The 24126-nt window shown below is 37.3% G+C and overlaps 3 protein-coding genes across 8 annotated transcripts; 1 reads left to right on the top strand and 2 right to left on the bottom strand.

Annotated features, from left to right (window-relative positions):
* Positions 1-124: 124 nt before the first annotated feature.
* On the bottom strand, positions 125-9353 carry LOC137125061 (uncharacterized). Of its 2 annotated transcripts, XM_067499966.1 has the most exons (25): positions 8882-9353; positions 8277-8328; positions 8147-8164; positions 7993-8064; positions 7580-7648; positions 7242-7370; positions 6438-6521; positions 6044-6295; positions 5837-5917; positions 5582-5674; positions 4861-4941; positions 3785-4036; positions 3572-3652; positions 3150-3224; positions 2887-2952; positions 2732-2815; positions 2535-2627; positions 2326-2400; positions 1885-1974; positions 1714-1800; positions 1513-1593; positions 1241-1300; positions 1009-1134; positions 762-912; positions 125-641 (listed from the first exon to the last, which is right to left on the bottom strand). In XM_067499966.1, exons 1-25 carry the CDS (start codon positions 9203-9205, stop codon positions 179-181), a joined length of 3039 nt encoding a protein of 1012 aa, XP_067356067.1. In that variant the 5' UTR covers positions 9206-9353; the 3' UTR covers positions 125-178. The 2 variants fall into 2 exon arrangements, with proteins under 2 accessions (XP_067356067.1, XP_067356068.1); XM_067499967.1 differs by lacking the exon at positions 2326-2400.
* Positions 9354-9520: 167 nt separating this feature from the next.
* Positions 9521-13939, top strand: cyp19a1b (cytochrome P450, family 19, subfamily A, polypeptide 1b). 2 transcript variants are annotated; one of them, XM_067500019.1, is made up of 10 exons: positions 9521-10382; positions 11025-11328; positions 11630-11780; positions 11865-12019; positions 12172-12348; positions 12481-12595; positions 12688-12802; positions 12871-13033; positions 13107-13348; positions 13427-13939. In XM_067500019.1, exons 2-10 carry the CDS (start codon positions 11232-11234, stop codon positions 13670-13672), a joined length of 1461 nt encoding a protein of 486 aa, XP_067356120.1. In that variant the 5' UTR covers positions 9521-10382; positions 11025-11231; the 3' UTR covers positions 13673-13939. The 2 variants fall into 2 exon arrangements, with proteins under 2 accessions (XP_067356120.1, XP_067356121.1); XM_067500020.1 differs by lacking the exon at positions 11025-11328.
* Positions 13940-14396: 457 nt separating this feature from the next.
* Positions 14397-23633, bottom strand: ap4e1 (adaptor related protein complex 4 subunit epsilon 1). Of its 4 annotated transcripts, XM_067499953.1 has the most exons (21): positions 23296-23633; positions 22800-22871; positions 22575-22698; positions 22312-22385; positions 22111-22232; positions 21811-21970; positions 21567-21733; positions 21390-21463; positions 21171-21293; positions 20985-21094; positions 20763-20902; positions 20393-20505; positions 20156-20274; positions 19549-19851; positions 18924-19035; positions 18704-18842; positions 18360-18615; positions 17138-17674; positions 16873-17063; positions 16631-16791; positions 14397-15835 (listed from the first exon to the last, which is right to left on the bottom strand). In XM_067499953.1, exons 1-21 carry the CDS (start codon positions 23434-23436, stop codon positions 15675-15677), a joined length of 3399 nt encoding a protein of 1132 aa, XP_067356054.1. In that variant the 5' UTR covers positions 23437-23633; the 3' UTR covers positions 14397-15674. The 4 variants fall into 4 exon arrangements, with proteins under 4 accessions (XP_067356054.1, XP_067356057.1, XP_067356056.1 ...); XM_067499956.1 differs by lacking the exon at positions 19549-19851; XM_067499955.1 differs by lacking the exon at positions 22800-22871.
* Between the last annotated feature and the right edge of the window lie 493 nt (positions 23634-24126).

The raw sequence follows: 24126 nt of genomic DNA, 5'->3' as shown, positions 1-24126 counted from the left end.
TCTTTGTTTTAAATTAAAGCAGACCGTTTGATTCCGCAAATCCCAACAAAATTATTTTGCACTATGATATAAAGCTCAAAACCCCCCACTACCATTTACCTCCTGTGTTAAAATCAGGTCACCGTTTCATGACATAAAAAATACTTTATTGCTCACTTTACAAAACATTTGGTTTGTTTTAGGTTATTTTGAGTTTAACACTGCAGGTTTTCAAACTTCTGTTGTCCCACATATACAAACTCCTTCTGTTAGGATAGTAAGACAACATAGCCAAGATGCCATCAGCTGGCCTTAAATCAAAACTTACATTAACAGAAATCTCTTTCTTTAAATCAAAGGCGTATGTCACTCTTCTGTCATTATTATCTGTAAAATACAACACCCCACATAAAATAAAAGCATTTCCAGCTTTAGTTGTAGGATAGGCGGTGCGAACAACAGACTCCAAAGAGAAGGTGTCAGGGTTGAGCTTTGCAACCATTATATCATCATCCGTGTCTGACCCAAAAATGACCCAAAGTCCATTTTCATCAACGGCAAACTTGAAATAGGTTTTAGAGTTGCAAAAAAGATAATTCCGGTCATTATATCTGCTTCCTTCCAAGACCAGAGTATTTGTTCTCCTGGTGTTAAGGTCAAATCTGTAAAATCAAAATATTGATGGGTATATTATTGATGAGTCACATGTTACATAACATCCATAAAAACTCAGTTTGGAAAGAAAGAACTAGTGTTATTATGTGTTTACCACAAACTCGTACTTTATGAGCCTATTTGTTCCTCCATGGTGGAAATAAAATGTCCTATTGTAAACAACATGACCACACCCCTGGTAGTACTTCCCAACATCTATAGTGCTGTTTCTTCTGCTGTGAAATAGAGAAATATTGTCGTACTCCACCAAAATGCGCCCTGGGAAAGAAATGTTTACACAGTATGTAAAATCCACAATAACTTAGGAAACTGTGATGAATGACTTGGTTTTAGCTGTTGTCTTCAATAAATCACCTGAAAAATGATCGGCCATCCAGTATCGAGCTTCATCCAGCCATAATCCATCTGACATCCAGGCTCCAAATGTGCTTTGCATTTTGTTGTCTCTCTTCGGACATTTAATGGATTTAATTCTGCACCCTAGATAAACATAGATAGGTATTTCAGTTTTTCAATAAATCATTTAATAGCTTCATAATTGGAGAACATACGTAGTTTGAGGCTTATTATAATTTAATGTTTTAACCTGTTTTTTTCAAACTGTCATTGGTTGTTACATTGATCTTCTGTAGTCGTGAGGAAGAGCCTAAAGAAAAAAGAAAAAGCCTATTGAATATCTTAAATTTAAAATTGACAGAGAATGTTTACTCTGTGTCAGTTCTGCAAAGTGATTACAAATCATACCATTGTTAATGTATTTTATTCAGCCTTGGAATACATTACATTTTTGAATTGTTTAATGGATGATGTACTGTATGGGGTTTTTTAGAAAGGGGGAATAAACGGACAGTTTCTTACCACTTTTCATAGGTATATCATTAAAGTTTTCACTGTTATTGAGGATGCCCTTCATTTGAGAAAGGTCTACAGCATCTGCAACTGTGAAATTAAATGAAACAAATATTACATAGAGACACTAATGGGGTTACAGTCCAGTGCCAGATATTAAAGACTAAGCACCCGTTTTTTTAGGCCGTTGTTACTTGTAAGTTTTTCTACCTGTTGTTGATTTTATTGGTGCTTCTGTAACATTCTCTGTGTTGGTGTCATTGGAGATGTTGTTGCCGATTTGAAATGATTTTGACTCTAGAAGTTAAAACAGTATTGGATTTAACAGGTTTTTGAGATTATGAAGGGTTTATCTCCCTGCCACTCAAAATGGTTGTTTACCTGGTTCAATTTTTATTTCAAGAAGGTTCTCAGATTCAGTAACATACAAATCATCCCTGCTGTTGTCAGCTGGATGTGACGTTGGTGGTTCTGCAAAAAAAAAGGACATAAATAAACAAATGAAGGATGAGATATTATGTACTTTAAATATTCTGTTGAAATCTTAAAACATTGAATATTAAAAGTTAAGCTGCACCAGGTGACTTCATCTGATTTGAACTGCAGCTCAAGTATAATTGTGAATATTTTTTTTCTGTTTGCTGCCACAGTAGGCCTATTGTATTGTGTACAGTAATTATAACTATAACTATATTTTAAATTAACCCTGAAATAACTGAAAAAATCTTTAAGTAAGCCTTTCAAACATATTAGCAAATGTTAAATCTTAATGTGTATTAGATAATATCAATATTAAATACAGTATTACTAAATGTTTCTTACCACTTTTCATAGGTGTTTTAGTCATGGCTTTGCTGGCATTGAAGGCATCACGGCTTTGTTCCACATCAAGTGATGCTATAGAGTGAAACAATATAATAACCTTTACCGCCTCTACTCGTGCTACATTGCTGCAACCTTTCAGTTTAACACAAGAGACAAAAGTGCATTGAAGTTAACGTACATAAAATTCAAAACACAGATCCTCTTACCTCTTACTAATAACACTGGCACTTCTGTAACGTTCTCTGTGTTAGTATCATTAAAGCTGTTGTGGTTGTTGTCTTGGTTAAATGATACAAATTCTAGAATATGAAAGAAACAGGTTTTAATAAGTTAACTTCTCCAATATTAAAAGTTAGACTTGTCTTTACAGTATTTACATAACTAGAAATAGTTATTTATTTACCAGGTTCCAATTCTCTGTCAAGAAGCTTCTCAGAATCAGAAACATTTAAAACGTCTTTGTTGTTGTCAGGAGGTCTCTGTGATTCTACAGGGAAAAAAATCAGCTTGAAGAAATGAAACAAACAAACAGAAATGCCACCTGCAGGATTTACTGACCAGTTTTCCTCCATTTTTCATTGGCAGTTAAATTCAACTGCTTGTCCTGGGGTAAATATGGAGAGCCTAAAGTAATTATAAAAAGATTATATTAAAAATATTTTAGACCGATTTTTTTTCTTTCACTGATGCTTGGAAATAAATCTTTAATTTAGTAAATTAAGAATAGTGGAAGGGATTTGATGGAAGAGAAAAACTGCTGAACCAAAATATATGAACCAACACTGATACCAATTACACATAATACACATACAGTGTCTTACCACTTTCCATAATTTCACCAATAATAATCCCACTCCCATTAAAGGCATCTCTGTTTTGATCTTCAGAGAGCAAAGCTGTAGAATAAAACAAAACATTATACTTAATGTAAGTTTTGGTTATTTGCTTCACACATAATTCTGTCATGATTTACCTGTTAATAACTATAAGTCTATAAAAGATAGTAAATGTCTGCATTACATCACACATTTACTACCACAAAATCAAGTTTAATGTGAAACTCTACTTTGGGCGATACTAATTCTGTAGAAAATACTAATTGGGGTTATACAGTACACTCTCATTACAAATATATGAGTACATCAAGGTTGAAATTTAGTTTGGGGAAATTACTGTATCCTGTCATCTAAGTTACTGGTTAAACAGACAACAAATACAGGAAATGAAGAGGGACAGTTCTTACCCCTTGTTATGGTCGTATCAGTGATATTATTAGTGCTGTTGACGACCTCACTGTTGTGATCAAAGTTTTGAGGAAGTAGTGCTGCAAAATGAAACTACATGTTATATACAAATGCAGTTATTAGGACACGAGACAAACATGGAATAATTTAAAATTATAGCTACATTTACTCAGAATTCAGTACTTTTATTGTATGAGTACAATAATTCCCACCTGTTGATAATTTTACTGGTGGCTCTGTGACATTTTCTGTGTTGGTATCATTCATCATAAAGATGTCGTTGTTATGTTCTAGATGAAATGATGCTGACTCTGTAGTAATGGCTTTAGTACCATCTTCTTCCCATGTAGTCAAAGATAGATTTGTTTTTGTTTCCTCACTGCTCAAAGTTGTTTTACCATATTCAGTGGTTGTGTCTAGAGGCTTTGCAGAAACAGTAACATTGATGAAATTGTTTGGTGATTCTGCAGAAAGACAAAGATAAGAGTCACTTAGCAGTGATGGTACAGACATCACATAAATGCTAATAGCAATAAAAGCCACTAAGCTTATAAACGAAATCAGTAAACTCATGAAATTGTTTAATCTTTTTCTGATCTGTCCTACCAATCTTGTAATTCGGCGACCTGTTAATAACTATAAGTCTTATGAAAAAATACTGACTCTGGATGAAGGTGAATTTGACATGTTTATTTATATAATGAAAATAAAGTTTATATTTTCTGCATCCTACATCAGGGAAAACATTCTGTGACTAGCAGTGTGAAAAGCAGCGAGATTTGTGAGAACAACCAATTTTTTTTCCACAAAAAATTTCTCTTTACTTTCCAGATTGTGTTAGTAAATGTCTTCTTCACATCACACATTTACTACCACAACATCGAGTTTAATGTGAAACTCTACTTTGCATGCATAAGGTGAGATTGCACAAAAAGCACATTTCCTGTAGTTCTTTAGTAGATAAACTAAAAATTAACATGCTTGTAGAATGGATTTAGACATTTTCAGTCTGGTGGATGGCATGTGCGTGCGTGGTCAGAGTACAAAAAGAAAAAGAAAAAGTAAAAATTTGTGATGTCGAAACCCTGAGAAAATGTGATTCATAACAGTAATGTTTTATAATGCATCTCTTCATTTATTCATATTCAATAATAACTTAAAGTACACTGTTCTCCAGCATTAGAAAACGATGCAGGATGAAATGATAACTGAAATAACCCCATACAGTCAATAAATAGGTCAGTCAATTAAGTATTTCTATCTATCTAACTATCAAATAGTTACTTACCAAATTCCGTAGAAGTGGGACGTTTTTTAAAGTCAGTAACATTCAGGACATTTTGAGTTGGATTTGGTGTTGTTGAAGAGGCTGTGAAAAGAAATGTGAAATTCAATTAGATAAGAACAGGTAAAATATGCATTTACATGCATTTAAGGGATGAATATAATTATAAGTGGTAGACAACTAAGAACATTCACTCAAGCACTGTAATTAAGTAGAATTCCGAGGTACTTTTCTTTTGTGTTTCCATTTTATCACATTTTTATGTTTACTCCACAACTCAGAGGAAAATATTGTACTTCTACTCCACTACATTTATTTTACAGGTTTAGTTAGTAGTTACAGTTTGCAGAATTAGATTCTTCTAAAAATTTTATATACCAATAAGTGTAGCATTATGAATTACCTATCAATCAGAACACAAACTGGATAAAACCAGTTCCACCTTTAATGACTGCTTTGTTCTACAAGTTTGTAGCTGACTGAGATCTTAGACCCTCATTTTTATATTGATTACTGTGTAATTTTTGACATAATTCTCAACCTTTGAGAATTGTTGTTTTATGCCTTTGTACTTTAGGTATATTTTAAAACACAAGTAAAAAGTGAAGTGGTTCTACTTGTAGTGGACTATTTTTAGGAAAATACTTTTATATGAGTATTGAGTATTTCATATGAGTATTGAGTTTGTTTACTTTTAGCAGCTCTGAGTACTAGAAATTCTTACGTGTTAATGAGTTAACTGATTCTTTTGTCACATTCTCTGGGTTGGTTTGAGTCCAGGTGTCAAATCCGTAGTCTGGACTGGGCGATACTAACTCTGTAGAAAATACCAACACTTGGGGTTATACAGTACACTCTCATTACAAATATTACTGTACATCAAGGTTGGAATTTAGTTTGGGAAATTACTGTATCCTGTCATCTAAGTTACTGGTTTAACAGACAACAAATACAGGAAATGAAGAGGGACAGTTCTTACCCCTTGTTATGGTCGTATCAGTCATATTTTTAGTGCCGTTGACGACCTCACTGTTGTGATCAAAGTTTTGAGGAAGTAGCGCTGCAAAATGAAACTACATGTTATATACAAATGCAGTTATTAGGACACGAGACAAACATGGAATAATTTAAAATTACATTTACTCAGAAATCGGTACTTTTATTGTATGAGTACAATAATTCCCACCTGTTGATAATTGTACTGGTGGCTCTGTGACATTTTCTGTATTGGTATCATTCATCATCAAGGTGTCGTTGTTGTGTTCTAGATGAAATGATGCTGACTCTGTAGTAATGGCTTTAGTACCATCTTCTTCCCATGTAGTCAAAGATAGATTTGTTTTTGTGTCCTCACTGCTCAAAGTTGTTTTACCATATTCAGTGATTGTGTCTAGAGGCTTTGCAGAAACAGTAACACTGAAGAAATCGTTTGGTGATTCTGCAGAAAGACAAAGATAAGAGTCACTTAGCAGTGATGGTACAGACATCACATAAATGCTAATAGCAATAAAAGCCACTAAGCTTATAAACAAAATCAGTAAACTCATGAAATTGTTTAATCTTATTCTGATCTGTCCTACCAATCTTGTAATTCGGCGAGCTGCTCTGGTTTTCTGCTTCTGTTTCATTGAAGTCCTCGTTGGTCAGGAAAGGGGGGGATAAATCTAAGTCAAAGGGTTAATCTTTAAGCTACTGATCATAATACCGAGATATATCAGAATGCATGTGAAAAATCAACAACAACAACAGAGGTTTGAACATAATGATCAGCTATTATAAAAAATAAGAGAGAATGCTGAAAGATTTCCCCACATTTAAAAGGTGTCAATATATTGTGTGTTTTTATCCTTAATGAATATTTGGTTGTGATCAGTGTAACATCAATCACTGAGGACAAAGAGATCATGTATTTAACATTTGAGGAGGAATATGTTTTATTTTGTCGGGAATTATGCTGCTAATAAGATTCAATACCTGATGGATGCTTTAATGCCATGATTTTGCACTTGACGTTTACGCCTAGAAATAAATACAGGTTTCACCAGAATTGTTTCCTGTCCAAAATTTTTTATTTACTTTCTGGTAACTGTTCTTGGGTTTTGCTTTGTCCTCTCAGTCCTCAGTAAACATCCTGACTACAACCCCTTGTATTTTTAACCTAAAAAAAACATGTGGCGCCACTTTTTAAAAAAGCAAATTTTTATAACCAATTATACAATGAACAATACGATTTCAAGGTTAACCCAGTTACCCTAGCAAGTTTACAGAATTTTGATATTACTGAAAAGATTTGTATTTTCTGATGAAGATTTAAGTAGTTTTTGACTGTAAAGATGAAACATGCTGCTTTACTGAAGATGAAGAAGCTGTCAATAAGCTCTTACCCATAGCCATGTTGGTTTGACGAATCTGTTCTCTGATGGTCTTCTTTCTTGTTTTATTACAATGACAGGCAGGACCAGCTGGACCAGGTGGGCCTGGCGGGCCAGGTGGACCACTTGGACAAAGTGGACCTTCAAATATATACATGGGAACAAGTCAGAAATTGTATCTCTCAAACTGAAGCAACAATGCAACAAACTACACTAAAACATTTTAACCAACACTATTTGGACAAATGGGCTGGAAATGGGCACAACCTGAAAGATCTTGTGAGATGTGTTGTTTCTTCCCTTTGAGACACAATATTCATATCAGGTTCAAGTATGGTGTTGTTTCTCACCCTCAGTGTAATTGTTGTAGGTTCCACAGTTCCCTCTAGGTCCTGGGTCTCCTTTTTCACCTGGGGGCCCTGCAGTATACATTAACATGTGTGTTTTCTTCAGTTAAACTGACAAAAAAAAAAACATTACGTGTAAATGTAACTACTGTGAACCTGTAAACTTGTGATTAAACATTAACAACTAAATGAAAACAGAACTTGGCCTGAAGGACTTTTTCCAAACACTGGAAACAACAAAAAAAAGCATAATTAAGGTTTCCAGTAAACATCCTCCAGCGGTTGAGTGGGAGTCGTAAACACTGCATCTCTTGTTGACAGTGAGTGGGATGCTCATGTTATGTAACCAACTTTCACAATGGAAGCTTGTTTCAACCTGTGGCTTCTGTTTGCGACTTATTTGTCTTTTCTCTCACCTCTTCTTCCTCGTTTGCCCTCCGGCCCAGGTGCACCCTGTGGTCCTGGGGAACCAGCTCTACCGGGCCAGCCTAGCAGGGAAAAACTTGTTATGTAGTAGTAATTTAACTTTGTTTAATGACTGATCAGCTTAACTAAAACGTTTGTTTTTACCTGGAGGTCCAGGTGGACCTGCAAAAACAAAACAGAAAAAAATATATATATTTGACTCTATGTGGAAACAGTGGGACAACCAGTAACCATAAAAACATATGAGCAGTAGTGGAGAATTTTTCAAGTGCACCTGTTAAACAAACTCCTTTGGAGCTACCACACAGATCTAAGAAGGCTTTGACCTGAAAGTCAGAGAAAAAACAGAAAAACAGTAAATTAAGAGTTGTACTGTTAGTGCACATGGACAAATAAAGAAATGTTGTCATGTACAATTTAGAGTAAGCTTTGTAAAGTTACACATTTTGGTCTTTACAAGTCCATATCCACCAGGGCAAGAGAGAAAACTCTTGTGTTATGGATTTTATTTCTGTATTAGTCAGAAATGTGTTCGCCTCATCAGAGAATACAGTAGTGCCCTCTGAAGAAATGTCATTTCCCAGAGGACATTTTAGGACAGTTAAGGGAGGAGCGGTCACGCTTCACTACTCAAAAGTGTTTATAACGGAACCTCTCAAAAGAAAACAGACGTCTTCCTAATCACTGCAACAGACTGATTTGCATTAAATGTGCTTCTCATCCCAAAGGAGACCAAGGAGAAATGTTTCTATTAAAGATTAATATCACTCTACTATTACTCCTGCTCTGTTTTTCTTCATGAGTTCAATAGAATGTGAGAATCTGTAATATTCACAATGTCCAAAAAAGAGCCCACAATCAAGCATTTTGGTGACTTACAGGGACCATAGAGTACGTCATCAGCATCATCATATCGTTCTTCTCATCGCTTTCTTCTCTTGTTTCTCCCTCTGGGTTCCTTCTGCTGCGCTGGAGCTTCTTCAGCTCTGCAGCCTTTTCAGAGGCTTCAGGAAGAATCGCCGCCTGCAGCCTGCAGCTCTGCGACAGCTCCTGCATCTGTGCATCCAGCCTGACCAGCTCCTCCGTAAGTTCATTCTGCCAAACCAAGAGGAACACTAAACCCGTGGAGCTCAGGAGCAGCAGCACACATATCCCCGCCAGCAGTACCTTCCACGCGAGATAAACTCCATTGCCCTCTTTCATATTTGTGCTTTGATTCCTTGTCCTGCTCTGCAGAGTGATCTAAACTCTGAAATCCACAAGCACATACAAGACATATCTGACTGTCTGCCAAAAGACAGCGACGTCAGAGGACAACTACACTCAAGCTGTTGGAGAGGAATAAACATGTCATGATCTGTCTGTAACTACAGAAGCCACATGATGCATTGCGCAACAACCAGCATCTGGGAAACAGTTATAGTAAAATCTGTAGGCCTGCCTGATTTAGAAGCAGCTACAGTAATTGACATATTTCTAGACTGACATATCCCGCAGACGTTGAAGTTGTGAACAAAGGCAACATTCTTTGGATCCACAGAAAGAGCTTTCAGAGTGCTTTCAGACTGTGTCAAATGTCCTCTTTATTAAAGAAGGGTTGATCATTTCGACATGCAATAAAAAACAAAAGCCTTAATTATTCCAGTTTAGTCTGTTGCAATGAAGAAAGCTTGTTTTTTAAGCTATTTTAGGATGAAAGCCCCATTTAAATGTCTACATGTCTGACAAACAGCTCATTATAACGACAACACCGCTGCATAAACATTTTTCATTTTGATACTGTGTCCATGATATATCATGTATGTAATGCACACTTCCTATGTGAAGTTCTTATAATTAGCTTTATAAAATGTCAAAGACGACATTTTCTTGTACCTTGTTTCCCCTTTCTTAGCTGCCGAATAGATCCCTTCTCCCTTTGTCACAGGTCAGTCTGACCCAGCTAATTAATTTCCCCCTGAAAAGCCTCCTTGGTTGATGAATTAGACTGTGGGGTTTCTTTCTACTGAATAAAGCTAAATGTGAAGCAAGCCCAACTAAAAAATATGCAGAGTGCAGCCAAAGAAAGGCCTACATTTTTTGCATTACTATGAATAGAAAACTGCTTTTTTTGTTCGTTTTGAATCTGTTTTGTGGTTTCAACGAGCAATGTTATCTGGCCTGTTCAGTGTTGCTGTCATGTAATGGTACTTGTAGCCCCGGAGTGGCAGTGTCTAAGCAACCAGTATAGTGAAGGCTTAACCAAGGATTTATAAATACGTGAATCAGTGCAATTTCTTTAGTTGGAGAATACCGATCATCTTTAAAACAAGTGGAGGAAGCGTCGTGTTCTTCTCAAACTGCACCCTAAGCTGTCAGGAGTAGCAACACAACAGAAGCAGTAAGTATTCCTTTTTGGTAATTTGTTAAACAAATTTCACTTAGAATTAATTGGAAGTAAAAAATAAAAGATAACTACTAAATATTCAGTTTCAGCGTTTTAGCAATCTAACAACCTTTTAGTGAACTTGGCTGTTTTCTGTCACTTACTCTTGCAATCATTCATATGTGACATTATTATATTTCTAATATATTCAGGAATTCAGTTTTGACTCAGAGTTTGCCACAATTTTTACAAAACTCTAATGAGGGTGGCAACAATTTGTGCTTTGTGAAGTGATTTTCAGTTTTTACATTAAGAAAGGGATCTCTTTAAACTTGAATTCATACGAACACACCTTAATGCAGTTTCTTAAAGAAGCTCATCACTGTAAATTGTCAAGGAAAACATTCTTTCCCACTCAACTTTCTCGACCCACTGTGCACAATTTGAAAAATGATGAAAAACCTAATTTGTTTTTTACTAAAATTAAAGTTTGATGTGAAACACTAATCACACGTCAGAGCATTATGTGGGTGCATTTTGTTGCGTGCAGGTGTAAGTACAGGATGGTGTTGTGTTACATTCCAGCATTGAAGAGTATTATTAGCAGTAAATAGAAACACTGTCCACAGATTAAGGTTCTTCTGTTGTGCTTGAAAGAATGAATGAATGAATGAATGAATGAATGAATGAATGAATGAATGACAGGGGGTTGTACTGGTTGTACTGGTGAGAGACACTTTATGAGCACAAGCAAAGCTTCATTTACAGACAGACAGCAGGCGTAGAGAGCTGGCTCAGGTGTGTGTGTACTCGGCTGGACTTATAAAGGGAATCCTGTCCCTGGGGAAGCACACCATCGGCCCCATGGTGGGTGATACGGTCACTGCGATTCTGCTTCTTCTGCTGCTGCTGCTGCTGCTGTTTACCACCTGGAGCAGAAGAAACCGCTCACATATACCAGGTCAGAGATAACAGGTTCTGCTCCTTCACACAAATTCACTGTAGGTGACTGTAGATGTACGCAGACTAAGGTATAATGGGGAATGTTATAAAAATGTATTTGAATTTGTTTTTTGTAGAATATTTCATACTTTTTTATACTAGCACCGTAATTATTGCTTTACAGACGTAGAGAAAGCCCTTTTGTGGCTTTTTGCTTTCACTGTCTACCCGCTCTTTTGCTTGCTTGGTACCTTACCTGTAAGGAAGGAAAGTGTACAGATTATGATACAATTTATTATTTGCTTTTTTTTTTTTGCCAGGTCCTCGTTTCCTAGCAGGACTTGGTCCTTATCTCTCCTATGCTAGATTTATCTGGACTGGGATTGGAACAGCAAGCAACTACTACAGCAACAAATATGGCAGTGTTGTCCGGGTCTGGATTAATGGCGAGGAGACCCTAATTCTGAGCAGGCAAATGTTTTGAGTTTAAACTCCTGAAAATACTCACATTTTATTCTGTAATGAGATAAAGTCAAAGCATGAATTCACTTGCAGGTCCTCTGCAGTGTACCATGTTTTGAGGAGTGCCCAGTACACAGCCAGATTTGGGAGTAAAAAGGGGCTGGAGTGTATTGGGATGGAAGGAAGGGGTATCATTTTCAACAGTGATGTTCCTCTATGGAATAAAGTCAGAGCATATTTCTCCAAAGGTGAGCACAACGCCGGAAGAATCAGCATATTGCCTTTTTCCATCTACCTTTTTACACATTTCCCATTTATAACAAACTTGTGCACATTCAGATCTGACCATGACTGAAACAGTGCTGCTGGGCATCTGTGTTAATTTGCTATTGTTTTAAAGCTCTGACAGGCCCCGGCCTCCAGAGAACAGTGGCAATCTGTGTGAGCTCCACAGCCAAGCATCTGGACAATCTGCAGGAGATGACTGACTCGTCTGGACATGTGGACACTCTCAATCTGCTCAGAGCCATAGTGGTGGACATATCCAACAGGCTTTTCCTTGGAGTGCCGCTAAACGGTCAGCTGCATGTTCACCATGTGCACATTATACACTCATTCTTCACTATGTATTTTCTGCCAGCAAATAATATTTCCAGTTCTTGTACTGATGCTCACAGCTCCTGATTATTCTTTCTTCATAATAACTCAGAGAAAGACTTGCTGATGAAAATTCAAAACTACTTTGACACCTGGCAAGCAGTTCTAATAAAGCCTGATATATTCTTTAAGATTGGATGGCTGTACAACAAGCACAAAAGAGCAGCGTAAGATCCTCACACACGGCACTAATTCATTCAGCAACCTTTGGCCCGTGATTGCTTTAGCCCAATCTTTGTGTTGTGATTTGTGCCAACAGCCAAGAGCTGCAAGATGCGATGGAGAGCCTTCTAGAAATCAAAAGACAAGTTATTAATGAATCTGAAAAGCTGGATGATAATCTTGACTTTGCAACAGAGCTCATCCTTGCCCAGGTCAGTTTCTCATTTGCAAAAATTGTGTGTTTGCTGTGTTTTGTTACCTTCGTGTTTCTGTTTAACAGAACCACGGAGAGCTTTCAGCTGATAACGTCAGGCAGTGTGTGCTGGAGATGGTGATCGCAGCACCTGACACACTTTCCATCAGCCTTTTCTTCATGTTGATGCTGCTTAAACAAAACCCAGATGTAGAATTGAGGATAGTGGAGGAGATGAACACTGTCTTGAGTAAGTGCGTTTCACTCGACGGTGGCTAATGATCAAACTGTTCCAACATTTGATAGATTCCTTTCATTTCCAGGTGAGAAAGCTGTTGAAAATATTGATTATCAAGTCTTGAAAGTGCTGGAGATTTTCATCAATGAGTGTTTGAGATTTCATCCTGTGGTCGATTTCACAATGCGAAAAGCTCTGGAGGATGACAACATCGAAGGCACAAAAATTAGAAAAGGAACCAATATCATTCTCAACATTGGTCTCATGCATAAGACTGAGTTCTTCCCAAAACCAAAAGATTTCAACCTGATGAACTTTGACAAAACAGTAAGTCGACTGAATGGCAGACAACAATATGTGGTTCTGAGAACGGAACATTTTAGTCGTTACCTTCACTGTTTCCAGGTGCCCAGTCGTTTCTTCCAGCCCTTCGGCTGTGGGCCTCGTTCCTGTGTGGGCAAAAACATCGCCATGGTGATGATGAAGGCCATCTTGGTCACTCTGTTGTCCCGTTACACAGTGTGTCCTCGTCAAGGCTGCACTGTCAACAACATCCGGCAGACCAACAACCTGTCGCAGCAGCCTGTGGAGGACGAGCACAGCCTGGCCATGTGCTTCATCCCTCGGACAACACAACACAGTCAGCTCTGAAACACAGGGATGCTGTTACACTTCGGATGAAAACTGTAGTATTGTTTAAGTGTCATTTAGGCCTGCTTGGCAGGTAATACTAATGCTTAAAAACAAAAAAACAAAAACAAAAAAAAAACGCACAGTTAGACTCCAGTACTCACTTATACTTTTGTATTTTCTTAGAACAGGAATCAGCAAATTAGCAGATGTAAACATCAGCGCAAAGGTGATTTTTATATGACAAGCAAGTGTAGTCATAAGTAAAAGTTAACAAAAAAGGAAAAAGACTTTTTAAAATGTTGTACATGTTAAATAGAATTTGCCTATCAATATTTACAGTATGTAATTGAGATGCTTTGTTTCCTTTGCATTTATAGCAATTATAATCAAAGTAACAATTTTGTATAGCAAGCAATGAAAGCTCACCTCCATTTTCAGCATTTACTAATGAAGTCCAGGTAAATCTGTTTTCATTTACTATCTCTTATTGAATGTAATCCTGATGCTAAATATGTACATTAAAGAAGCTGCAAACAACAAAGATGTTTTCTTCCTCCAGACTAAGAAATGTGAAATGAAACGGACACCGGAGGGAATCAAAATCAATAAGCCTACAATATAACCTTCTTTAAAGTTTGAAGTAACCAATTCTCATTCGGGAAAATCTGAAAAAGTTTCCCTCATTTCCTCAAGTCAAGCCCATTATTACTTCTACTGAATGAATCAATGACGTCAAGTGAACTGAAGTTACATTTGTAGAATTTATTTATAAGTTAGCAGAACCTAGGGACAGGCACTCTTTGAAACATTTTCTGTACCACAGGCACAAATTAAACACATCAACTTGGCACTGAAACATAGAGATGGGTTAAACTTGAGATCAGGACACAGGCAAAAACAGGCTGAGACTTGTTGTACAAACTGAAAATCAAATCTGACACAGCACAATGAAAACAGTACATGAAGCACAATCTTCTTTTTTCCTTTCAGTGAAAATAATATAAAATGTTCTCTGTAAGAATATAAACCCAATAAATATGTTCATAATACTGCATTGATACAAAAATATAACAGTCCAAGAGCAGTAAAATCCACCTCACTGAAACAACCAACCAGGAGTAGTGCATAGATCATATGACAGAGAGGGCAGCATCTGTGAAACGTAATGAAAAACAAACAACAGAAATCCCTGGTATACTGGAGACAAAATACTCATCATGGATGTAAGAAGTAGATGCTGCAGTGGGAGGTTCAAATCAGCATAATGAATGAAACAATTGTAAACTTTTCTCACAGTGCTGAAACTTCAGCAGAAGACCAACGGGTTCTTCTTGTAAAGAAACTCTGTATATTAATCTTCTTCAATGACAGGTACTGTGTTTGAAATTCTCCTATGATGTTGCTTCTAAATCCAGGGAAAAAAAAAACATTTAATTTGGTACTTCAAATCAAATCTATCTCCCCTCCGATTCTCCCAAAACACATAACAAATACCACTGACTGATCCAAACTGACTGGTGTCACTCTTTCCATGTCTGATGATATGGAAAAGAACAAACGATTTATCAAACAGCAAAGGTAAACTCAATATTAAGCCAAACATTTATGATTTAAATGAATAAAATGGCCCTCACTGTTAAAGTGAGTTCTAAACTAGAAAAAAAAAATTTTTATATTGCATCAGTTCATCAATTAGAATTCATGATATTTTCCATATACCATTAATATTACACCTAGCATTGACTTCATCCATAAACAGTTCTTTATGGAGCCCTGTGATCACTTAAAGACATTAGTGTTATTTGGAAAAACATCCACAAAGAGTAAAATGAACAACCTGAGGTTATTACCTGCCATGAATTTCCAACTGTTACTGTTAAGTGTTCTGTTAAAAACAAGTGTCTCGTGGACATAAAACTGAAGCCTACCAAGTAGGGAAAGAGAGAAACAAATGGTACATAAAGTTAAACCACTGACATAAAAATGTGAATCCACACCACTAAATGTGTCCAGTTGTGGCTCAGTGCTCCTGTAAAGCTCTCTGACAGTGGTAGATCAGGCAGTCGGGCAGGTCGGGGACTGGAGAACGCAACCACACAGCCAGCTTGCCTGCATGCACACGGCAGTGCATCAGACACGGCTGATCCTGGAGGAGCTGGCAAGCCACAATACCTTCCATATCTGTGGGAAAAGTCATAAAGTACATAACAAGGGGAGGTCACATGAAACACATATCAATCAAAGTCAAGTACAGAACTACTGCACCTTTTCTATATGTGTGTATGTCAAGTTTAAAATGTGAGGATGAAAACAGTCAAGAAACAAAATGATGGACTTGAACTTGAGGGGTACCTCTTAGTAATAAGTAGTAGTAGTTTTTTGCCTTAAACTAATAATAAATCACCTTTAGAAACAAATGCACAAATTTGCTTTACAAAATAATGTCACAAGGTCCTCAGCTCTTTATGAACTCTGTCATATTTCAACCGGAAGATGATGAGATACTAATTAAAGTTCCAACATAGCTAGTAAGTGGAGGTTTTGTTAAGATTATTTAGTAAAGCTGCTATTTTAAAAAAGTTGGTTCCTTCTCCCAGAGCAGCCCTGTTTAATTAGATGTGTGCACCATATGTACATATATGTGGGGCATGTAAACATTTGGGCATGAATGGAAATGTGCATACAATATATAAGACCATATATTCACAATTATAACTTATTTCTAGTTAGACAGTAACTTTTCTTTTCTAGGGCAAAAATCCTACCCATTTCATTGTCAGAATAAATTAATGCATTAATCTATAACATGTTATAGATTAATGTATAAATGCTATTACTGATTATATTACATGGGGGGCAGCTTCAATCAAGCATTCTGTAATGCAAATTAAAATCTTAAAAGCTCAACTTTTACATCACAATTAACTAGGTTAAATCCAAGGTGACGATGAAACTAAGTATAACACAAGTATTTACCTATGATTTCCACAATATGAAGCTGAAGTTTCTTCTTCAGTACATTCAGAGTGGCTGCGAGAGGTTCTTGGGCATCACTAACCAATGTCAGATTCTGCTTTGTGTCATTAGAGAAGGTCAGCCACATTGTCCCATACTCCTCTGTGGACACTGTCAAAGGTCTGTGGGAAATGTGACAATAATGTGAACAGTTCTTGGTCCATGCACGGTCACGCTTGGGATAAAATTTTAAAAAAGGTCACCTGATGAAACTGGTCAGAGGAAGTTTGTATGAGAACTGCACTTCCTGACGCATCCCATCAGTTAACTGGTAAGACACCATCCCGACCGTTTCAACATGAGCTGATGGCCTCTTCACACTAAGGAAATACTGACACACTGCTACACTGTGGCTTCTCACGTCCTTGAGTCGACTGTCAGATGCACAGGATACCTAAAAATAAAAATGTTGTTAATACTTAAGGACAGCATTATTGTTCATTAATAATTTTCAACTGAATGCATTACCTCAAGTTGATCTGAGTGAATATCCAGCAGCATCTGCTGAACAGAAGTGTCAGAGAAGTTGGTAATAAAAACAACTTGCACTACGGAATCATCTTTCTGCACATGACAGGCTGAGAGATCCAGGTTTTGGTTGGAACACAGGGGAGTGATTTCTGAGCAGGAGAGTCCAGAGAGTTCAGCAGGAAGATGAGAACTGATAGAAAAGACTTCATTTCTGTTTGGGTCTTCATATGGAATAGGAGCAGCAGCTGCAAAGCCATCTTTGCCAGTGTGAGATAATTTTTGTACTTTTGTGTCTCTGTCATTTAACTTAGCTTCACCATCACAGGTGCCGTTAGCATTAGTGAGGCCCTCAGGGAGTTCAGATGTTTGTTCAGAGGTGATGTTGGAGCCCAGCTGGTTGTTACATAGCAAGCTGTCCACATCAGTAGGATGAGAGACAAGGGAGTTGGATATTTGGACGATGGCTCCCAAAGATGAGCTGTGACCTTTGGCTTTTCTTCGGAATCGCTGGGGTGTTGGCTCAGATTTTCCCATCTGTGAGAAGCAAAACGTCTATTACTACTATTTCTTGACATTAACAAGGTAAATTTTCACAATAAACATAGCAAACAAATACAGTACCAAATATGGCTGTGATCTACTGTCAAGAGAAAAATAATTTTTTATTTTAAAATGTTTTTGTAATTGATTAATCATTTAAGTAAGAATGTTTTCAATTACAAACATTTTGTTTTTTCAGGAGTCTGACCAAAGGCTATGAGATGTTTTACAATTTATAGATCAAACATCTGGGATTAGTTCAATAGATGTATGTATGTCACATGAATCTTTGCAGTAAATTATTTCCAGCTGCCAGAAAAAGGCCCTTACATCTTTATCTAATCTCTTGCTAGTTTTAATATCTACCAAATGTATTACAATTTGCATTTTGTCTCTATTTAGTGCAGCTTAACACAGATAAGTAAGTAAGTTATTTATACAGCACCTTGCAAAGATAAAATCACAAAGTGCTTTACAAAATGTAAAAAAGAGAAAATAGTACAGACTTTAGTACAGTAGTAGTACAAACTTTAAATATAAATTTAAACACAACTACAACAAGGATGCAACCGTAAGAGCCCAGTCAGCTAAAATCTTGTCTGAAGAAGAGTGTCTTCAGTTTCTTGCAACATGTACAGTCACGGGCAGGTAAAGGTAACTCACACAGAAGCAAACTCACCAAACACAAAGAGCTTTGTGAGCTGAGGCCAACAAAGAGTGAAGAAGCCAGTTGCTTTTTCTCTTGTTCAGGCTCAGGGGCCTGTGTAGGAGTGGAAGCCTGGGTGTGTGAGCTGTCAGCTACGCCCTGCCGGCTGGGGGACTGAAGGGGACTGGGAACCTCAATCTGGGCAGCCTCGTCTACGTTCTCCCTCGGCACCAAATAGCCCTCCCTCCCCCACAGCCTCTTCACTCCATCCAGCTTCAGAGTTGTAGAACTGAAACGAAATCACAAATCACCAGTGTGAGTAAACAAACAATAATGAACATACCTGCCAGCAATATGTACAAGTGGTGTTTACATACCCTCCTCTGTGTAAGACATCTGTGCTATCTCCTGACAGACCAGAGCTGATAGACAACAGTGTGGGCGACTGTCTGTCTGCATTGCTGCATGAAGACATGTTGATCGGCAAGGACAGGCCATATGGCTCCAGGCTCAATGCTGAGATAGATAACATTCAAAACAAATCCAAACAAGGCAATGAACACACTGCCAAAGGCCAAAAATGTTAGTTAATTTTACCTTTTGCCTGAGCTAGTTCCTCTTGACGTTGATGTGGAGGCTTGTATGGAGCGGCGCCAGCAGCCAACGCCTCCGACACAAATCCATCCAGAAAAGACAGAGAAGAATCTACCTGAAAAACATCATCATCAAGTTTAAATATTTCCTTTAATAGAGTTTAGAATAGCTTTGTAGGATTTACAAACGAACTATGTTATATGTACTGTAAATGCTTGCAAATACATTACATATTTATATGCTATATTTTGCTAAAGGATAAGGAAGTATTCTTGTTCTCTTAATGGCACTGCATCTGATACTGAATGAAATATTAACAGTTCTGTGGTAAACCCCACCTTTCTAACTACTTCAGAAATGCTAAAAGGGCTGTTATGATGATTCCCATTATTCTGGTAACAACTGTCATTAATCTAATTGACTCTGTGTTATTGAGGGCAAGTGTGAGCAGGATTTTTCCAACCATTAGATAATGAGCACTTTTACTCTGGGGGGGGGTAATTTAGCTCCCAACATCATCTGTTGGGAGCTAAATCATTTTACATTGTTTCTGTGTTACTCATACAATCAAAACATACTCTAGACTTAACATCAGTCCTTTTATTCCACAGCTCTCTATGTGTGTTACCTCCAGTGGCTCCGAGCCAGAGCCTCTAGGCAGTACTCTGGCTCGTAGATCAGAGTGTTGGCTAAGTTGCTGCAGCTCATGCGCCTTCTGTCTCAGCACTGTGTCCATTGAGCTGCTAAATGTTTCAGAAACCTCCTGAGCAACAGAAACATCTGCCCCACTCTCACAGAGCTTTGTCATTGCCACAAGGACCCAGCTTTTAGTTTCACTGCTGGTTTGCTTCATGTCCAACACTCTGGCTAGTAGCTGCAGAACTCTCGCAGGTTCAAGGTCCCCACTCAAATAGGAGTATTCACCGAGGACCTTAAGATAATAGAAAGTATACCACACTTCAGTATATTTAACAGGTACAGAAGAGCATTGTCTATCTTCTGACAACCACGTTTTCATCTGCAGAAGTATTAGAAATAATAATCTCATCATCTAAAGTTTTAAGATTAATTTTGTAGTAAGTAAGTAAATTGTATTTTAATCTCTTAAATCTGGCTGGTAGAGTTTGCTTCCAATGAAACACTGTATTGGTTTTATTTCTGCTTCCTGTTCTCATTCTTATTACATAAAAGTTATCCAAAGTAGTCTTAGAGCTCAATGTGCAAACAGCACTAACCCAGCTGATGACTTGGAGGAAGCACTGTGGCAGTTTGCCAGGCTCTCCTTGGAGCAGAGAAACATATGAATCGACAGCAAATAGCCTCAACTTCCTGTCTTCCTCCACACTGTCAAATCCTGGGAAAATAAAGAGAAATTATTACATTCTAACCAATAACAGACACAAACTACTTAACTGAAATATCCCAATACAGGAACACTGTTGTAGAACAAGTTGAGTGTGTCATTATTTTACCCTCAGAGAGGAGTTTAAGAAAACTGTTGGGAATGTCAGGCTGCATCATGTCTCCACCGACTGAAAACACTGTGTTCATGGTCTCAATGAACCATTCATTGTCTGGTGCATATGTATAGTGTTTATAAGAAAAAGCAACAAAGCATAAAGAACGAGACAAGATACAAAAACAAAAGCCTGTTGAATCAGACCTTCTTCTGTTGAAGAAGGTCTGGATTTCACCTCAGAAGTATTACAAACATTGTACTTCCTTCTTCACCTGTAGTATCAGGTATTTTAGGCTGCAACAATAACAAAACGTTCAGCAAAATCCTGGAGGGACTAACTATTGGACATCTAACAGAGAGCATTGTAATATTCAAAAGGATATTTTTCTGCCAGTTCTGCGACCTTCCCCACCAGGTCAATGGTAGTGTAGTCATCTTTACTCATGCGCAGAAACTCCAGCATCTTCTCTACAATGACTGTGACATTCTGGCCATTTGTGATCCGAAAGAGCAACTCCAGTGTCTACATAAGAACAAACCATTTATTATATTCTGTAAACATGTCTATGACACCAAATTCCACACTGCTTTAACATCCGCCTTACCTCACGCTTGATGATGAGGTCGGGGTGATCCAGACACTCAATGATGGTCATCTGATGCTGCAGCGCCAGTTTAGGATCCTGCTGGACCACATAGGTGAGAGCCTTCAAGCCTAAAATGCAAATAAGTATAGTTTATATGTGACAGATATTAAAATATTATATAAATTAATTTAACTTTTTTCTTACCTAGATATTTGAGATTTATTTTTGGTGACATAACAAAGTTCCCAATGCACTTTGCAGCTTTTTCCAAAAGTTCAGACTTAGGGTGTATTGTGTAAATACATTTTACACATTCATATAATATTGCTGGAAACAAAGAGATTTATATAAGTGGTCGAGGTAATTATTAAATCATTTAAAAGAACCAAATGTATATGACATGCTGTTCTAAATTTGATATACCGTAAGTGATGTTATGGTTCATCTCCGCTCTTCGTATAGACTCGTCAAGGACTTCATACATGGTCTCACTTGTACTGTGAAGACAAAGCAGACCCATAAAAACCTATATTTGCAAAAATGTAGTAATAAAAGTATAATACCTCATGTTCATCCAAAGACAGAATAAGCATCAATTACCTCTGATCATTTTTTCCGAGCAAGGAGAGAATTCTGAGAAGCTGGATTTGGAGCCATGGAGCAGGGACACTGTGATAATTGAAATCCATGGGCAGTTTTCCTCCTACCACCTGCTTCAATATGGTGACAAAACTTGCTGTCAGGTCCTTATAACCTTCTGGATTCTCCTGAAACAAAAGGAAATATTCTATGTCACAGGGGTAAATTATATTACAAGAGATCATAATCCAGAAAACTAAATTACCTGGATCATCTGTAAATAGATATGTAGTGAGGCTGTCATCACACCAGGATCCCTGTCACACAGAGCTTTGCGAAACTTGTTGTGAATATGTTGAACTTGATTTGGTGCAATCAGGTAGAATTTGTACAGCGCCAGGACTGCTTTTCGTCGTATGATTTCTCTATAAATGTGTGACAAAATACTTAGAAAATTAAAAAGTCAAACAAACTGTTCATACTTTTTTACCATATAGTTAAATACACCTGAAACTATGTATATACAGTAACTAATCAAATAGGAGAAGCAAATAGCATTTCTTACTTTGGGTGATTAAGTTTCTCCTCTACTAAAGGGAGGATTGCAGGTATCATATCTTTGGGGAAAATTTGGCTGACAACAGTTAGAGCCATGCACACTTCAATAAGGTTTGTGCTCTGAAGATCCTGTAAAGATAAAATACATCAACATCCCTTATTCTCATTTAGAATGAAAATAAAACAAGCCATCAAGACTGACACCCACCTTTAGTACAGTGTTCACAAGGAGAAGCAGTAGCTCGTGGCTTTCATTCAGAAACAAGGACACAGCAAGGTAACCTGTAAACCGCACAGGAAACTATTTTCACCTGAAGCAGTTTGGGAAGATTCAGTGAAGTTGTGATGATAAAAGACAGATTTCAAAGATCACTACTTTGAAAACACTGAGTTACTAATTACACACCTTGACTGGATAAAAATTCTGAGGGATGACTAAACATTTCAGCTCATTAGGAAAAAAAAACATACCAACTCTTTTCTCCAGAACGGTGCCTTGTTGAGCCAGTTTGATAGCATGAATGTAGCTGAAAGATGCCTCATAACCCAACATTTCACAGTAAATTGCTCTCACCATGAGCTCCTTCATCTGCCTCTGAATTAGAACATGACACAAACAGGAAGTGACCATATCAGTAACTGCACATTACAGTAACTTCTTTATAAACAAACTCAAACAAATTGGAAGAACCATACCATGGACGTGTTAGGGGAGGAAATCTGTTCTTTGAGAGACACTAATTCACACTGAATCAGTTTCTCTTCCTCCTGGACAGGGAAACACATTGAGGTTAATCTAAAAAAAAGCTGCTTGGTTTGTTTGTGTGAAAACTAGAGATTTGTCTGGATCTGTTTTTTGCCTCAAATGTTTCCCTTCCTAACAAGACAAAGAATGTCACTAGCTAACAGTCTGAGCTTATCAAAAACACATGAACACACCAACAGGATACGTTTTTAAGTGGTACCAGGTGTATTTTCACTCAATATATCTCATTATAACAACGTAGTGGAGGCAAACTATACGCTATTTGTTATTTAGATCAAAACTTAGCAAAGTAACGTACGACGTGCATTTGTTTAGTGCATAAAAATACACATACTTTTTTAGCACAGTCAACTTAACAAGCTATCGTAAGAGTTTGAGATGACTGACGGATTTCATCTGAGCGCCAGTTTTAAAGATAACACTCACATGTTTGGATGTTAGTTCAGTGATTGCTCTGATAAGGTTTCCTAGCTTTGAGGTGGAGGACAGTTTTGCAGAGCCCGGTTGAGGATCTAAAGACAGGAGGCTTGGCAAAGCAGTCAGGGTCTTCTCCACAACATCGCTCATTTTGGCAGGGAAATGCAGGCTCGGCAACAGCTAGATTCCACTTTTCAAACGTCACGTATCTTTTCTATCATCTGTCCATCCCAGTTTCAGGACATTTCACAGAAGTAATAAAGTTTATTTGTTAAACATTTAGGGAAAAATGCTAGCTCGACAGTCGGCCATTGTTTTGATTCAGCAAACGAACCATGGGTCGTGGATGATGTCACTTCCGTTTGGATTTGCGAAACTTTATTTAAAAACCTAAACAAATAGGCAGGTGTAGGTCTAAGCAGCATATGAAAAGGACTGTAAAACTATAAGACAACACAAAGAACAGTAATGAGACACAGTTATGATATTCAAAACTCAGTTTATTATTTTAGTAATATTTAGATAAACAGTCCCTTTTATAACTGTACACTAAACTACAATAAAATAATTACAGTAAATATGAAATTACAGCCATTGGACATCTGCATAAAAACGAATACATTCTAAGAATTTAATGTTCTTTATTTATTGGTATTTAGTTGTCTAGTGGGGGACTACCAGTTCACAGCAGTGCACATGGAGCAGTAAGTGGCTTCCACTGCTGGAAACAAACAAAGATGAGAAGTAAGACGTATTTTAAAATCATAGGGGTGAAACTATAAACAACTAGGTTTACCTGCATTGGAATAATATTGGCAGGTAAGCTTCTGTCAAGAATGG

Source organism: Channa argus, chromosome 4, assembly GCF_033026475.1.
Source record: "Channa argus isolate prfri chromosome 4, Channa argus male v1.0, whole genome shotgun sequence".
Lineage (NCBI taxonomy): Eukaryota > Metazoa > Chordata > Actinopteri > Anabantiformes > Channidae > Channa > Channa argus.
This window is presented reverse-complemented; position numbering and strand designations above follow the sequence as displayed.

Coding starts and splice junctions, on each gene's coding strand:
- ap4e1 (XM_067499953.1), bottom strand. CDS start 23,436: ATGAGCGATGTTGTGGAGAAGACCCTGACTGCTTTGCCAAGCCTCCTG. Junction 22,386..22,574: donor CGTTCTGGAGAAAAGAGTTG/GTATGTTTTTTT, acceptor TGCGGTTTACAG/GTTACCTTGCTGTGTCCTTG. Junction 21,294..21,389: donor GAACCATAACATCACTTACG/GTATATCAAATT, acceptor CTTTGTTTCCAG/CAATATTATATGAATGTGTA.
- LOC137125061 (XM_067499966.1), bottom strand. CDS start 9,205: ATGAAAGAGGGCAATGGAGTTTATCTCGCGTGGAAGGTACTGCTGGCG. Junction 5,918..6,043: donor ACCAGTACAATTATCAACAG/GTGGGAATTATT, acceptor TTCATTTTGCAG/CGCTACTTCCTCAAAACTTT. Junction 1,301..1,512: donor TGATATACCTATGAAAAGTG/GTAAGAAACTGT, acceptor TTTTTTCTTTAG/GCTCTTCCTCACGACTACAG.
- cyp19a1b (XM_067500019.1), top strand. CDS start 11,232: ATGGTGGGTGATACGGTCACTGCGATTCTGCTTCTTCTGCTGCTGCTG. Junction 12,020..12,171: donor CAGAGCATATTTCTCCAAAG/GTGAGCACAACG, acceptor ATTGTTTTAAAG/CTCTGACAGGCCCCGGCCTC. Junction 13,034..13,106: donor GGAGATGAACACTGTCTTGA/GTAAGTGCGTTT, acceptor TTTCATTTCCAG/GTGAGAAAGCTGTTGAAAAT.